Here is a 17,828-nt window from a genome sequence, read left to right on the forward strand (position 1 = left end):
ATTGTTTTATCAATATTTATTTTCTTTTGAATCTAGTAATTTCTTGTCCTTCTAGTTTTCCTATTTTTGAATAAATCTGTGCTATTTTCTCCAAAAATTGTGGGGTTTTCTCTGCTCCCAAGAGGTGACTCTATTTTTCACTGCATCATAGTCTTTATTACATTTTTGAGTACCTTACAGTGATAATATAACATTTGGCTTTTTTCCCCTCACTCCTTCTCATTCTGTTTTTAATCTGTATTTCACACTTGCATGCTGTCTTTCCTACACAGAGTACTGCATTGAGAAAATAAAGCTTTTGAACCTATTTATATGAGTTCAAACCAATCAACTTGAAACCTGTTGTATTAAGGTAGGAAGGAAAAGGGGAAACTGAGAAAGAAAAGCAAAGCATATTTGCATACAACAAATTTCCTTATAAGTTTGAGCTGCAATATGAGCTAGCTTGTGGACAAACATCGCCTGACAACATATCCTGAGTGTGCTCTGACACTTTTTTCCACGCTGGGGATTTGATGTCACTCACTTTTTCCAAAAGCTATCGTCTGCTGCACCCCTCTGGACATCGTCAGCACAGCACGTTCTCCAGAAAATCTCACACAGTGTGAAGTGGGATTGCAGCATAGTTTTCATCAGCAAAGATGTGATTTTATTTGTTGCTATTAGAACACGGGCAAAAAAAAATCTCTCTGCTTTTCATTGTTCTAAGATTTAAATTAACTCCTAGAGAAAAGACGTTTCCATGCTACTTGCTAGCAGATCTAGAGTGGTTTCAGACTTCTGCATCTGTAGTCTGCAGCATTTGCTGTCTGAGGACAGAGCAGGTGGTGCTGTCAATGACAGAGAAAGCGAGCCTTGGCTCCCCATAGCTCATATCCCTGCTCATCCTGTGCCACTGCATCTCTTGCTGTATTAAACTGGGAAATCTTCAGGTCCTGCATGCCCTTCTACCCACCTCCCCCAGATGGTCCCCTAGTCCTGCTTCTTGCCATTCATGTCCCCATAATGGCCCTGTGAGCTGCTCCTGGCTTCCATGAGGACAGCCTGCCTCTTCCACAGCCACGTGGCCCTAGGATTCACTTATGCATGTGCTGACATGCTGGTGGGAGGGTACAGACTGGCTGGCCAAGCAGAAATCAGTGGCGATTGCTTCCACCATGAGTGTCTTCGTGGAAGTTTTGGGTTCTTCTCCCTGTTCAACCACTGGTTTTCTGAAGCCTTGTAGGAACATCCCTGTAGGAATATCCTTCTGTCAGATGTGGCACAGGTTGAATGATGTGCTCAAACCCTGACTGTGTCGGTTGGGATGCAGATGAGCTGTGGATGTGTTGGCATAGAGACACAGCTCACCATAAACTAGCCAGGACCAAAGACTTGTTTTCCTGCTAGTGTCACTCCTGCCTGTTCTCACTGCAGGTTACACATTCCACTCCCCCACATGCCACTCCCCCACTGCCTCCTCAGCAGCCCAGGGGGCATTTCCCACCTGTGCCCTGCGGGCATGTACCTTTCACCACTGCCTTTGCCCCAGGTGTCTCCCAGCACAGACAGGAATATGCAGGACTCCCAGCTAAAGGCTGCCCTGACTGGCCAGGCAAGCCAGTGGAAGCTCCTGCAGGCACTATGGCTGGCAATGCCTGGCTTGCCTCAGCTGAGCCCCATGGGGTGGCCAGATGTGCCAGATGTTGCTGAAATGCATGGGGCACCCTGCACATACCCTGAGGTCTGGGCAGACTTGAGATATCAGCGGCTTTGCCTGGAGGCCAGAGGCACATCATACACTGAATCAAAGTGAATGGTGCCTCCCAAGCCATGAACAACAAAAACTAAATCAGAAATGGAAAAAACCTGAAGGAAGTAATTTTTTTTTCCTCCAGAAAGGGCATGGGAGGGTGTTAAAAACAATCCTGATACAGAGTTAGCATTATCAGGGTCTGTTTTTGGGGACTGACTTGCTCAGGAGCATAAATCAGCAGCAGTTCCAATCTAAAGCAGTCCAAGTCTCTGACTGGAAATACAATTGGGACCTAAAGCTGCATAACCAAGACTATATAGAATTAGGTGTGTGGACTGTGTCTTGTTCCCATACTTTCCACCACTATGATCCTCACCTTTACCTTAACAAAGTGATGCTAGCAATCTGAGGAAAAAACAAAAATATGTCCCACAAAAGAAGAAAGTGCCTTCACATTTCCCAGTACCCAGTAGAAATTATTGAGCCTGATTTGGTAACCCATCCAATTCAAGGTTGTTTTCATAGCCACACCATGGCAAGGGGGGCACAGCACAGGAAAATTATTAACTTAATCCTCCTGCCTTGTTTGTTTGATGCTGCCTCACTCCAGTGTGAGTCAATAAAACTTTGTGCACCAACAGACACAACTTCCAGCACCTGCCAGCTGGGCCAAAATGGGGATTAGCAGAGCTGCCTTTCTCTTTCTTTTCTTGCTCAGCTCAGGTAAGAGTCCTTTGCCTTCTGCTTGCCTGGTTGAGACTGGGGCCAAACACTAGCAGGCTCCGTGTGGTGAAGGTAGGTCCCTAAGTCAGTGTGTCGCTCGTTTGCTGGACAATGATGGGTTTGCTGGACAGGGATGGGTTTGCTGGTCAGAAAGAGCTGCTGTTGAGCAAAGTGAGAGCCATGCTTGCTTGTGTTCATTAGCAACACCAGAAGACCAGCTGCCTTGGTGTCTGCATGGGCAGCTAATGGCCCCAGGCAAACCTTTCCCATGGCCAGAGAAGGGGGGCACCCTTGGGAAGCAGCCTGTCCAAGGCTTGTGCAAAACCCACGGCAGCCAGTGAGAAGTTAGCTCTAATTTCAGCAGGCTTTGGATCAAATGCTAAAGGTAAAGCTGTGTTTACTGCCAAGCATTGTTAAGCACAGTGATACTGATTTTCATCCTTTATGACAGGAGTTTTAAAGCTTTGAAATGGAATATTTAAAACAAAATGAAAAATTACAGGCTTCTTTATATTCCAACAATTTAACATTTTCTGTTGTCAAACAATTACAATAAAATGTTCTCCCTTGTTTTCCTGGGGGCAGGAGGTAGAAATTTACTCCCCAGTAACCTAGATCACCTTTTCCAGGGGTATGTCCAGAATTCTTTCTTACAGTTCCAAAAGATGATCGGTGTTCCACTGATGGTAATATATGGATTTCAAGCTTATCTACAAATTCTGCCAATAAATATTCCACATGTAGTATATATTTCAATCAGATTTCAATCAGATACCATACTCTCCTGTACTTTGAAAGTACGTATAATTGCATGGCACTTAAATGACTTTTAAAAAGTACTGATAAATACATATCAGTACAGTTTTTATGAGTTTTTAATAGTTCAGGTCAGAATACCAGGGACTTAAGGGTAGAATACCAGGGAAATATCATTGTACAATTGTACCAGGTTATAAAAGACAACTGAGAAAGTGGGGGGTTTTATTTGTTCATTGTTATCAGCTCTAGCTGACTTGCTCAAAACTGATGGTCCACAATGGCCTTAACGCAAATTTTTATGTTTTCTGGGTTAGTACTGGTCAAATCTGGAAAGATGCTTATGGAAATTAAGAATTTTTTTTTGTTCCCATGTATTTAAATATTCTGTTCAATTATCCTGTGCAATATCTGGGTTTATACAGATTTTAGTAAGACTAATATCTTCCCTGATGCATTTAAAATCTCTTACATTCTTTTCTCAAACCTTTTCTTTTCTATTATCTAAGTTTCTGCCAATCTATGTTGCCTTTTAGTTTATGCATGCCATCTAAATTCCCATGTATTCATTCTCAATCCAACTGTAATAATTTTTTTCTTATAGTCACTGAAAAGGAATAGTATCCAAAGTAGAGCTCTTTGAAAAAATACAGTTTTAAGATGAGTAAATAAAGTTTGGAAAGGAGTCTTTTTCTAGTCCCCTGAAACAGTGGCCTCAGTTAAGTTAGGAAAATATTCGGGAAAGGAAGCACTTGTTTACTAATTCCATCAGGAGAAATTAGTAGGCTAGGCTGTTGGTGCTCTGCATAGTCCTGCTGTAACAGTAGGACTAGATATGGGAAGCCTCAGCGTCAGGGATTTCTTAAGACATGCAGGTTTTATAGCATTGAGCCAACTCTGCAAAGAGACACAGACAATGCCTTCAGGCAATGAATAATCTTATTTTCTTTAGTGGCCAAAATATCTTTTATTTTGTGCGAATCTGTGTCATTTGGAGGTAGGTGATGAATGGCCCATATGTCATGGGAATTAGTAACGCTGGAGTGATGTTGCAGTGAATTCAGCCCTAATATGAGTGTGTAAATGAAAAATTCACAACATTGCCTGTGAGCATGCTGTACAAAATTATGAACTTCCTGCATCTGTCAGTAATAATCTATATTGAAAAAAATGAAACAATTAAACCATATGACCAATTAAACTCACTTGTGCAACACTATAACCTGATGCTGGAGATGGAAATAAACTCTTGTAGAAATTAGAAACAGAAACATAGAATCTTTTTAGACATAAAAAGAAAAAATAAATTAGGTGGTAAACTCTATTGTGAGCTACAGTATTTTAGAGGTGCGTTAGAATTATTAGCAGGTAAATAATATAAATCTTATGCATATGTCACTTTCAGATCTAATAATGCTAATAATTACTAATTTAAAATCTTGTGTTAATTTGTTGCAACAGAGATGTAGCCTGACAATTTCATTACTAAGTCTGCTCAACCCATTGCAATAAAACAATGGTGGGTATTGTAAAAGGCTATATGGTAACTTTGTGGTTGAGGTGTCTTTATCTACAGCAGGACATCTTGGGACAAACAATTAGGCAATGACCAATGAAGCTGCAGGGATTGCACAATCCACATGGCAGGTCATAATCTCCCATCCACCTAATTCATGCTTCTCCCAAACCTTGATATGGGTATCACTTCCCTTCATCTTTCTCTGGTTGGTGTTGATACCACTTAGACTCTCTCCATTCCCACTCACTCGTGTTTCACATTTTTTGCTTTTAGCTTCAAACTCATGCACAACTCTAATCAGAATTGCCTCTACATCTTTCTTCTGCCTCTTTTTTTCCCATGACACGTTGCTGTCATTCAGCTGCGATTCTGTCAGGAGACAGAAATAACCTCAGAGTTTATAATCTTTTACCCAGAATTATGCAAAACAAATTGTGTCTCTGCCTGTCCAAGCTACATGGAAAATGGGACTGAAATCCAGAGATCTTCTTAACTGCAGAATTCTTATTTGTAATGTCTGATTCCTTTCCTTCCCTTCTAGTGAAAGGAGATATACTGCATGACTATTCAAGAACAGATGGTGTTTGGATACTTACTCGAAACAAACAGTTTTACGAGACAAATAATGAAAAAGAATGTGCAGACAAATGTGAAGCTGAAAGAAATTTTACCTGCAGGTAATTTCTGTTGAATCTTAAAACTGTGCCATTGTGGGTGTCTGCATATCAATGATATGTTGCTACCTTTACTCAGAACCAGATCCCCATTCTGCTGCAGCTCTGCCTACAGCAGTGTCTCCCATGCTGTGCCTTTAGCTTATCTCCAGCCATAAATCACCACAAGATCAAGTAAAGAGAGGATTTACAATGTACTACTCATTTTATAGTAAATGTTCAAGTTTCCATTCTTATCCAACATTACATGGAGAACTGGTTGAGCCTCTCTAGCTGGATGCTGATTATTTTCACAAGAGTGCAAGGTTTCTAGTTCATTGTAGGGACAGTAACTAACCTGAGCAGCTAGGATGATGTTGATAATGTTTTGCCAATGCAGTTTCTAGTTCCCCACACAATATTTTATTCATGTAGTCATATATCCTGAATAAGTGAGCCACTTGAGAGTAGTAGATAACCCTAACCTCTTACTTGTCTAAAATATTGAGTACAGTATCTGAAAGATAAGAATGAATATAAGACAGTGCTAGCAAATTAATATTTTATAGAAAAATTCTTATAAGTTAAATAATTTGAATTTAATTTAAAATATTGCTTCCTATGTCAATATTGCTTCCTTCTCAATTTCAACAGGGCTTTCCTATTCACCAGGAAAAAGCTACAGTGTTTAACACTGGCTGAAAATGCTAAAATGACAGTGACATTCGCCAGTACAGACACAGTTCTTTATGAGAAGATAAGTATGTGTACTGCAAGATGTTACATATTTACCCATCAAGCCTATTCTAATGGCATCCTTCTGTTCTCTGCTGCAGTGCTGGAGCACTAATAGAAAACTAATAGAGAATTTGGGGGCCAAACAGGAAGATGCCACATTATTAAAAATGCTGTTCAAGAAGGATCAAATACCAAGGCCTAGATCCATGGTGGTCTCCAGGTGTCATTTGAACTGGGAAGTTACTTGTCTTCCTCCCAGACCCAGTTATATAGTCCTCATCTCCTCTCCCCGGGGGTCAAATGTGTCCAGCTTTATTATTTAGACAGGCTAAAATAATTTAGGAGGAACCCATTTTTTTCCAGTAGATTGGTCTCCTGTCCTTGTTCTAACATTTCCATTTTATATTTTGAGGTTTGGGGAGATTCTTCCTCTGCAAACAAGAAAGGGGAAAAGGATGGGGAAATCAAGATCATTGCCCTCAATAACTGGAGATTTTTCAGTGTCTGCTGCCAATAAAAGCACCATCGACATGATTTTCATTCTCTATCTTGGAATCCCATTAGAAAAACACCTGGGAGAGTCCGAGGCTAAGATGAATCAAAAATTTGGGGGCCACTCATGTGTCAAGCGCATTTTGACAACTAAGTATCTTCTGGCTTAAATGGATAGCTGGATGACACCCACACTGCAAATGTGCTTATGAACAATGCCTTTCCAAGAATCCCCAGCTGCTGGTGAAACACATTCCTATTTATCCCGGTATTATGATAGTATAAGCCTGCATTTTTTTTTGCATAACAAAAACTTGATACAGCTGTTCTCTTGACTTGACTAGATAGCTTTATAGCAATGTTTCAGAAATGTTTCTGTTTAGATGCTTAGTAGCTGTAACTAATTTCTTTTAAAATACATTATAGAATGTTTGCAAGCACAAGAGGTTCAAACCATGAGTAAAACATGGTTTATCATGTACAGATGAGCTTCAGTTATATCTGCAGATTTTTCAGTACCAGGAAATGAATGTTGTAACACCACTGAATTTACAAATTTGATTCCATTTCAGTTTACCTTATGCAGTGTAAAAGAGGGATTGGGACAGACTACAGAGGAACAGAAGCCAAGACTCAGAGGGGTATTCCATGCCAGAAGTGGGCAGAAAAAATACCCCACAAACCAAAGTATGTCCCTATTTACATTTCTTTTTGCTGCTCTGAACCTTTTCCAAGTTTCCTCATCTTCACATATATACACAGATTTATAGCGCAAGTTATCAAATCCTGTTGTCAGGTGACTTTTAAAAACAGCTTTATCTTTATCTGTCTTGTTACTTTTGACTCTACTGCAATGATGTGGATAAGGAAAGGACACACTGTCAGCTAGAGAAGTTGTGTCTAAGAGTGAGGAATCTTAAGCAGATTAAATGCTCCTTCTCTCAACACAATGAAGATTTTTGCTATCGGTAACAGTGGGGCCATAATTACTCTCTTTTGTATAAAGTGATATCTGTCCAACTCTAGGCTCCCCCTACCTGCCATGTATTTATTGACAGATAGTAAAAAAAAAAATTTGAGAAAAATATCCAAGAGCCAAATGGATCTGGCTAGGTAGAGTCTTCTCAGGGCTGGCTGCCATTGGGCTCACTGAAGCAACTGGGGAAGCAGAGATCCTGTGTCCTCTGATCTATGTTGAAGTTATATTATTTTTTTTATTATTATTCTAATTAAATACACTTGGATACTCTTGTTCAGATCATTTAAAAGTAATGTAGTCTTCTCTGGGAAGATTGCTGTAGGAAGAAGCCTAGCTTCACTTACTTCAGATCTCTGTGACACCTGGTTGTGTTTGGTGAATAGTCTCTAGAAACAAACTTTAAAAGCAGCTCCATTAAGAAAAACGCATGACAGAGCCACAGGTTGCAGTGAGCTGATTAGATCAACTGGATGCACGTATTAAAGACAACAACTGACCTTTAAGACTGTCATTGTCCTTACAGGCTGTAAGCTCACTTCTTATTAGCAACTGGGGCTAGGGAGAAAGCTACTAATAATTGTAGTTAGGAATGATTTTTCATTTATGGCTTACAATGGGAAATCAGTCTCTCTCATTTTTACTGTGAATTTAAAAAATTCCCAGCTAGCTGAGCAGCTTAGATATTTCCCTTCCGTGCCACTAAAGTACTGGCATTAAAATAGAAATTTAATACTATTACAGTTATACACCTGAAAAACATCCCAATGCAGGGTTGGAAGAAAATTTCTGCAGAAACCCTGATGCAGATGAAAATGGACCCTGGTGTTACACAACAGATCCTGCCATGAGATTTGATTACTGCGCCATCCCAGAGTGTGAGGACCAGGTCACGCACACTGGAGAAGGTATATTTACTTTTCAGAGAAGGGAAGTTCAAGTAGGTAATATTATTCCTGATACTTTTTTGTGCTTTCTTTTTACAGATTTTTTTTTCAAATTAGAATTTAAATCAAGATGAATTTAAGATGTTCTCAACAGAGAGGTTGTTTTCCTAATTGGCTTGAGTTATCAAAGTTATTTTGTAAATATGGAAGAACTAAAATTTTTTAATCATTTGCTGATATTGTTTGCTTTATCATCATCTGTCTTGTTACTTTTGACTCTACTGGCACTGCAATGATCTAGATAAGAACAATATTGCTCTTACACCAGTAATTTATTTAATTGTAACAAGGGTAAAGACTGACCCAAGTGCTGTGTGACAGACTGAACTCCCATTGCTAACAGTGCATACAGATACATCACAAATTCTTCCCTGCAAGTGAAACATATTCCTGAAGCATTATTATCTTGGCCAGGCTGTAATGCACAGCTTTCTGAATTCCTTTCATTGTTAGCTGGAGCAAACCCCACTTGTCCTTGCAGCATAATCTTCCATTAATAGGCTGGGGCGTTCCTCGCTGTGTTTTCCTTCTGCCTAGGACCTACGGGGGAGTGCATGCAGTGTAACGGCGAGGATTACCGCGGAGAAGTTTCCAGAACAGAGTCTGGACTGGAGTGCCAACACTGGGATGTCCAAGAGCCTCATATGCATGGATTTATTCTGAAACAGTGAGTGACACTCAGCACCAAATTCATTCCCACAGAGCTTGGGAGACCCTGCCTGCAGACAGCCTCAGTGCTACACGTGGCTGTTGCTGACTCACGAGTTTCTCTTCATTTTCAATGTACAGCTATCCAGAGAAGGATCTGAAGAGGAATTATTGCCGCAATCCTGATGGTGAACTTCGGCCCTGGTGTTTCACTACGAATCCGAATAAACGCTGGGAATATTGCAACATTCCTCGTTGCAGTGAGTCTGATTTCCTGAGATCACTCCAGAGGGTAGCTGATTAAAATTATGCAGGGAAGAGAAAGAAAGAAACCACAGTTCTGAGTAACCTACAGGTATCTCTGTGAATCAGGAAAGTGCACATTAATAAACAGAATCACTCATTAAACTTCTATTATGTAAAATCATGTTTGGTCAGTGAGGATGAAGGTGTCACAAAGTGCAGTATGGCCAAAGATGCTATGGGAAACAATAATTTGCCCTTAACCACTTTTTTTCAAATTAGCTGGGAGACAAGACATTAAGGCTAAATCAGGTGGTAATTTACTGCTGATCTGCTAACTCACAGAAATCATCTAAATTACCATGTGGCTATACTGTGATATTTTACCTGAGTCTGATCTACACAGCCAGCGCTGCCTTTTTCTTAGCAAGGCATGAATCCTGAGAAACAGGTTCAGGCCTCAGGAGAAAAACCTGACTTATCAGTGAGCTAGCTTAACTCATTAAGTTGAGCACACTAAATCTGGATATTTCCAAGGTGCTGAATTAAGAGGTAACATTCCCTATTGCAGAAGTGGATTGCATTTCGAGAAAAAGCAATTATAAGTGTGGTTTTTCTCTCTACAGACTGCTTTCTCATGTATCTGCACTTGCCAGTGCTCTAAGCAGTGGTGTGTGTTTGCTAGATGTAGTTCTCTTCAGCATGCCCAATTACAGATGGCAGAACAACTATTTATAGAACTTTGTATGATAAATTGTGACAGTTACCATAGCATTTCCATCCTGCACTTAAAACTTAAAGTTTAAGGAACATACCAACCTTTCATTTACTTAGGGAATTCTGTATATTATATTAAAGTTTAAGGAACATACCAACCTTTCATTACTTAGGGAATTCTGTATATTATATTAAAGTTTAAGGAACATACCAACCTTTCATTTACTTAGGGAATTCTGTATATTATAAGTATGTGCTTTAAATTCATTTTCCATTTGCCTTCTGCAGGTTCTATGCCTCTGATCATTACTCTTGTTTTCTTTGCTGTTCCTCACACAGCAGACCCTTTCACTTTCTTTCTTTTTTTCACTATTCCTTCTGTCCCTCTTCCCCAGTTCACTGATTCAAGAGGTTCAGCTCCAAAGGCTGCTCTGCTTTCTCTCACAATTTCTTCTTGGTCCTTTCTGCCCTTCCACACTACCTGTGTGTATTATATTACTGTACTCCATCTCACTCAGGTTCACAAGACTGAACAAGACTACTCACTGCCTTTCCTGTTCTGCTCTCAGGGGACAGTAGCACAGTCTGGCTCAACCCAGCCAAGTTATTTACTGGCTACTGTAAAAGGGCAGACACAGGACATCCATCTGGCAGTCTGGAGGCCCATAAAAATGTCCTCTTTGATTTTGACATGGCTTTTGACCAGTGTAACCTCTGCTGAAAGAAAAAAAATACATCTTCATCATTACAGAAAAAAAGGCATTTATATATTTTTGAAAGCACTACTTACCAGTATTTTTCTACCCTTCCCTTTTCCTTTTCTTTTTTTTTTTCTTTTCCTGTTACAGCTACACCCCCACCAGTCTCTGGCCTAGACTCCCAGTGTCTTTCAGGGAGAGGTGAAGACTATCGAGGAAGGATAGCCATCACCGAATCGGGAAATGCCTGTCAACACTGGAACACGCAGTTTCCTCACAAACACGGCTGGATTCCTGACAGATACCCCTGCAAGTACGCTGAGCCTCAGCATTCTAGCAAATACCAAAGAACGGTTATGCCCTATCAATCCAGATGCAGAGGCAAGAGGAGGACAGGTTTTCCTCATTTCTGTTGTTTAGTTGTAATTCTCACTGTTTGTCAGTGTTCATTACTTCTGTTCAGGTCTTGCTCTTCATTTCTTTTCTGCCTCCCTGTTTATTCTCATGTATTTTTCTCACTTGTCTCCTCCACATCCCACAGCAAAGCTATCAGCAGTTCACTACTTTTATCTTCAAAATCCCTTGGCTGTTTTTTGGCACATCTTCAGTGCATTACTCTTCTGAAGAGCGATGCTCCAAGGACAACATACTCCCATACATCCTTGTGCTCCAAGGTCAGAGGAGCTGGGTTTGCAGAGTGTTACTGATGTGCAGGAATAGCTGGGTCTGACCTGGTTTATAGCTCTGTAGTTTGATCCTGCAAGTTTTCCTAGGGAGGTGGAAGCCTGTCCACTCTCACAGGGCAGAGTGCAGTGTGCACCAGTGCTCCTATGTACACACTTCCAGTCTGTCACATCCTGCCTTGCCTGGCTCTTACTGTAATCTCAGGGGTATTAGTGCCTTGTGTTTTGAAGTCATCTCTTTCTGCTACATTTTGACCTCAACAACAAGAGCAGAAAGTGTAAGCATTGGAAAAGTTCTTCCTATATCTTCAGCATTCAGACCATGAAGTTGAAGACCATTGATTAGTCCCAAAGGAGTGATGCATGGGTTAATCAATCTCCAAAAGGAATAAATACACCACTGAGTTGAATTCTGCGTGCAGTAGTTGTTAATGGTCATGCACACAACTCTTCTGGATTTCTGTGACTAGTTTAAAGTCAGTGTTCCTGTTTCTTGTTTTAAGGGGCTTAGAGGAAAACTACTGTAGAAACCCTGATGGAGAGAAGAAGCCTTGGTGCTACACCACCAACAGCAACATTAGATGGGAATACTGCACAATTCCTCCCTGTGACAGAACAGAACAAGGGATTGCTGGTATGAATAGAGGACTGTACTTGAGATAAGAACTTTAAAACAGTGAAAAATTTATAGTTTCAGATTGTAAATTTGTTAATTCTTTTAGTCACTCTGTCATTCTTAATGTTTGTCTGCCTGTCATGTTGCAAAATCTGCCAAATATTAAATGTCCAGTGGTTAGGGAAATACAGTGAAAGATGCAAATCGCAAGCTGCCTCAATAGAAGAATTACAGGATGAAAGATATTTATGTTTTAATATTCCTTTCTTCCTAAAAGTAGGCCAATTACAGCAAATTCATTGAAAAATGAAAATGTTTAAAGGGATGAAAAATTGCTAAACAAAATTAACTCTATTTTGGAAGTTAGCCACAAATGAGAGGACAATAGCTTTCAACATAATTAAAAATCACATTGAAACATTCATTCATTTAAGCACAAAATTAACAAGAATGTCTTAGCACAATCAAAAGGATAATAGAGAGACTGACGTTTAACATAATATCTGTTTGAGAAATATAATGGGCAAAATCACCAGTATCTAATCTTTGAGGATTTTGCATGAGAACGTTCTTATCTTTAATTCTGACATGTTCACTTATGCCAAAATGAAACTAACTGGTGAACCCTTCACTGAAAAACGTCTAACGTAAGATGCTAAAACTGTGCAAGTTGTCTCAGTATCTTTGGAAATGCCCTTCTGCTGAAGGTGAGATGACTTCACTGGATACTGTCTGCATAAATGAGTTGTTCATTTCTGTCATCTTGTGTGTTTGAGGCTTTCTTGTGCCTGCTCAGTAAGAACATTAAAATTAAGATGCCAAAGACCAGTTTCTGTTGTTCGCCGCAGATGTGCCTGTACAAGCTCCCCTAACAGAGGAGTGCTACCGAGGCAATGGCAAGAGTTATCGTGGCACAACTTCTGTCACTGCATCAGGGAAGAAGTGCCAGGCCTGGAGCTCCATGTTCCCACACAGTCATATAAAAACCCCGGACAGATTCCCGGACGCGTACGTTTATCTCGCCTTTTCTCACTTTCTCTGGCAATAATTGCTGCTGCTTGTATTATCTTTGCACAGCTATGCTTTAAAACACTGCTAGGGAATATATCGATAAAAGAGAACTTTTCTAAGATACAGAAATGTTTTCTGTTAGTCTCATCTGTAAGAATTGTGTTCTCTTGTTATCTAAATTCTGAGTAAAATACTCTTAAATATGATCTGCCCTTACTCTTAAATATGATCTTCTGCAACCAAAACCAGGAGACTTGCATCCAGAGACAAAGCATCTACTGAAATATGTGTTTCATTTATGAATTTGAGACTTCTTGTTGTTGCCTTTCTAACGATTTAATTTGGGCAGGACACAGCATTTATGATACAAAACACACAGATATGTCACGCTTAAAAGTACCAACTAAGTGTTCTTTGCCATTGGATTTGGACATCCTGAATTGTGTACACTGAAATTTCCCCTGGATTTATCTTCTTCAGGTTAACAAAACTGCACCAGGAATGACTGGAGCAGTGACAAGCTAATCAAAATCATTAATGTGCCAGTTTTTAATAAGGGCAGGAGAGCAACAGGATTACAATTACAGGAGAAATTGTGAGGAAATCCATCATGCTTAGTGGATTATAAGCAGGAAAGTTGATCCCTTTCTAATTTTTTGCCCTTTTTATGTTGTCACCCGAAATAATTTGAAATTTTTAGTTATATTTTGGCATGAAAAAACTGGAATATCCTCAGAGGGGATGATATCTTTCAAAAACATTTTAGAAAATTAAAATCAAGCTGGGAAAATGTGGAATTCATATGTGTTCTGTCATATTCAGAGAAAAAGCATTTCAGTTCTTTTTTTATTCTGAGACCATGCTGTGATTCAGGGTGGGGAAATACAGCAACTCTACAAATTATTGAAAAGAGAAATTCTACTCCCCCATGCCCCAGCAAGCACAGACATGGGATTCCTCTCACTAAAGTCAGTAAAGGACTACCCCATTCAGTAGAAATGGGTTTGGGAGTGTAAGAGGGGATCAATTGCATAAGCACTTGTTGGCCATTCTTCTGAATATGAAAAGAAACTTTTGACATTTGAAAAATTTTGGAAAAGCCTAAAAAAATTTTGGAAATTCCCCCCAATAGTATGAATTTTCTTGCATATTTGTTACTAATTCATACATTATGACAATTGTGTATGCTTACACACACCTACTTGGAATCTTTTTTTTAAATTTCCATATGGGGTAATTATTTAGGGACTAGTACATTGAAATATTACAGCCAGAGTATAAGCCAGTAGTTGAATTGTTTCCTTATGCATAAATACATTCAGGATTCCAATGCACATTTGAAATACAACACTTCACTAGCATAACAACCACTGATGTGCTTGCTGGTAATAGGATATCTGGCTGTAAGTAAAACCAATAAATCTATTTATTTGTACATAGTAGTTGCACATAGTACATTCTTTTGTCAATCTATTCCTATGCTTACTTTCAGTCTTATGTAGCACGACTGTTGACTTTATTTGTGCAGGGATTTGAGGGACAACTATTGTAGAAACCCAGATGGTGACAGCAGCCCGTGGTGTTTCACCACTGACCCCAACACGATATGGGAGTACTGCAATCTCAAGAGGTGTGATGATCAGACACAAGAGCCTGCATCGAATGCCTCCCCTGGAATGATGGAACAAAACATTGGCCGGACTACACCCACCACATCTGGTAACAGCTGGCTATAAGAGTCACCTCCTGCAGAGTCTGTGGGTAAAGGTAATAGCAACCTATCAAAATTATTCTTGAGTGTCATGGTTTAACCACAGCCAGAAACTAAGTATCATGCAGCTGCTCACTCATTCCTCCATCCCTTCTTTGGTGAGGAGGAGAATTTTAAAAAAAAGTAAGACTCGTGAGATAAGAATGGTTTAATAATTGAAACAAAATTAGGTACAATAACTATAATAATAATAATAGTGGCAATAATAATAATAATAATTGTAATGAAAACACGAGAGACAGATAAAACCCAAGGAACAAAAGTGATGCACAATACAATTGCTGACCAATGCCTAGCTGTCCCTGAGCAGCAATTAGTGGCTCCATCCAGTGTATGTAAAGCTTATGTGTGTTGTTCTATGGGATGGAACATCCCTGTGGCCAGGCCAGGTCAGCTGTCCTGGGTGTGCTTCTGCCCAGCTTCTTGTGCACCTCCTCACTGGCAGAGAAGGGGAAGGTGAAAAGTCCTTGAGTTAGAGTAAGCACTACTTAGCAACAACCAAAATATCAGTGTGTTATAATTGCTATTCTGATATTAAACCTAAAACACACTACTCTACCAGCTACTAAGAAGAAAATTAACTCTATCTAAGCCAAAACCAGGACACTGACTAAGCTTGCAAGGTAACAATTACATCCCTCCTGCAGACTTTTTGGTCTGTACTGCTGCATTCTGCAGCAACAGCTCTTTAGTTAGTATATGTCCTGTAGCCTATGTAATTTAACAGTGCATTCTGAAGGATGTCTTTTTCATTTAGGTGAACAAGAGGAAAACAGACTTTTCTAGTATTTCTCAAGCTGTGTACTATTGAAATATGTGACTGTTATTATCATAAGAATTTTGCTTGTGTTGAGCTTTATGTTTTCAGGAGGGTGACCTTAGCTTGTATTGTTCAAAGGCAGCTTTGTTTTGCAAAATTAGATAAATGAGGTTTTGCTCTGTCCTGTTTTGTTACTTCCTTAATTAACAGTCCACATTGGTCAAAGTGGTATGACATTTTTAAAGTATAGTGGAGCTTTGCATGAGTTACAAAGGAAGGTGGCAGGGTTCAACAAAAGACACATTCCAAAATTGAGTCTGGTGCTCTTTTTATATGCAGCAGAAAAGAAGTACCTGTAGCTGGGAAGTCCTTGGAAGCAAAAGTTGCTCCTTCAGTCTAATAGGCTGCTGGAATACGCTTCTCTCATGAAAGTGCTTACTGATCCCAATTTAGCAAAAACCTTGAAGTCTTTCCAGATATTTGCAATATGGTACAGAAAATGTTTAGTCTGAAGTTCCTTGATATGAATATATAATCACCCTGAATTTATGAATGGAAGTGTTAAAAATCATTCATTTTGTGGTGAATTTACTTTGGGAAGCATAGATAATTGTGGGTTAAGAATAATCTAACTTTGACTATAAGCAGGTAAATGCATGTAATTTGGACTTTGAAGGCTCAGAAATAGTTTCAGAAGCTCAGTGTCTCTACATGAAGCCTAAGAACTGAGGTATACGCAGCATTTTCTTTTTCTTACCTCACACAGGCAACCAGAATAGCAGAAAAATTATGTAAGGTAATCTCTTACTCATATTAGCCCAGTGTTGTTAATATCCCACTCACCTGAAGCAAAGCTGTAGCATACTGCCTGGACTTAGAGACTGTGGGCAGTGCCTTCATTGGTAGAGTCAAAAATCAGCAGACACAAGTATTCATATCCTGCTATGCCTGCATTTCAAGGAATTTAAAGCATTCAAACAGTTAAATTATTTTGTCCAGATCAAGTAGATCGGTGATATGGAAAATCATGAAAGTTCCATTTTTGTGTGTGTAATTGACCTCACAGTGATCTGGGGATGTACTCACATCCATAACTGGTGTATCTTCAGACCAAGAGCACAGCCTGGATGATTAGAGACAAGGGTTTTTTTCCCCCCAATTCTTTTACTCCAGCAGGTCCTAATGAAACACTTTCTACAGTCCTCGTGTCAGTCACATTTTAAAGCCTTTGGAGCTACAATATTATTCCTGCCAGTGTTTTGCTGCTTGCATGCCTAGTGTCCCCATTACTAGAGAAGTTACTTCATACTCTCTTTTCCTCCCTAGGCTGAAGTTGGAGGATCCCTGGTCTGCCAAGAGAAGAACAAATTTGTCCAATACGGAGTCACTTCTTGGGGACTGAACTGTACCCAGCCATCAAAGCCTGGTTGTGTCCAAATTCCTGGTTTTGTTTCTTGGATCAAGAATGCAGTAGCTTCCCACTGAATCTGGATGCAGGCTAATTTTTCTGGAAAGCAGTCCCTGTGTCAGAAACAACATTCCAAGTATGGTTTTATGACTGGTTTTAAAAAGTATGTAATAATTCATAGGAATCCTAAATAAATACCACTACTGGCTGAGTGTGAGTAGATATTCCAAAGCAGTAGCCAAGCTGAGCAATTGTTCCTGTCTGTCAGAGTATCCCTGTCGTACCTGTGTGAGTCAACCATGGTGTCATGTGACAGCAGCTGTAAGGCTCCTACTTCACCCCTGTTACACCCCAAACACTTAATCCAGGAATTAAATTTAAGGTTCCTTTACACTAGTTGGCACAAAGAGAAACCCCAACCAGATACTCTCAAGAGGTGAAAAATCACACAAAAGCTTTCTGGCAAAACCATAGAAAATATAGAGACTTAGGCAAAAGGATTAAATATGACACCATATTCACTTATCTTAGGATTAATATAGGATTAATTCACTCAGCATTAATTTAGTACTTAGCATTTACTTAGCCCATTTCACCTAGAAACATTTAAACCTATGAGATCTTATGTTAGCCACAAAGTACCATGAAAAGAGAATTAGGATAAGAAAGAGAGAGACAGAGAAAGACAGAAAGACAGAAGAGATTTAGAAGAACGCACATAGAGCTACCACCTC

General features: G+C 39.6%; 1 protein-coding gene across 2 annotated transcripts; it reads left to right on the forward strand.

Moving 5' to 3' along the window:
• The first annotated feature begins 2,323 nt into the window (after positions 1-2,323).
• On the forward strand, positions 2,324-17,325 carry LOC119699810 (plasminogen-like). 2 transcript variants are annotated; one of them, XM_038133781.1, is made up of 12 exons: positions 2,324-2,458; positions 5,275-5,410; positions 6,041-6,147; positions 7,189-7,303; positions 8,337-8,500; positions 9,077-9,206; positions 9,329-9,447; positions 10,996-11,158; positions 12,032-12,162; positions 12,993-13,152; positions 14,684-14,922; positions 17,013-17,325. In XM_038133781.1, the coding sequence occupies exons 1-11, from the start codon at positions 2,410-2,412 to the stop codon at positions 14,889-14,891; spliced, it is 1,482 nt and encodes a 493-aa protein (XP_037989709.1). In that variant the 5' UTR covers positions 2,324-2,409; the 3' UTR covers positions 14,892-14,922; positions 17,013-17,325. The 2 variants fall into 2 exon arrangements, with proteins under 2 accessions (XP_037989709.1, XP_037989710.1); XM_038133782.1 differs by lacking the exon at positions 6,041-6,147.
• The last annotated feature ends 503 nt before the right edge of the window (positions 17,326-17,828 follow it).

Source organism: Motacilla alba, chromosome 3 (genome assembly GCF_015832195.1).
Source record: "Motacilla alba alba isolate MOTALB_02 chromosome 3, Motacilla_alba_V1.0_pri, whole genome shotgun sequence".
NCBI classification, from domain to species: Eukaryota; Metazoa; Chordata; class Aves; order Passeriformes; family Motacillidae; genus Motacilla; species Motacilla alba.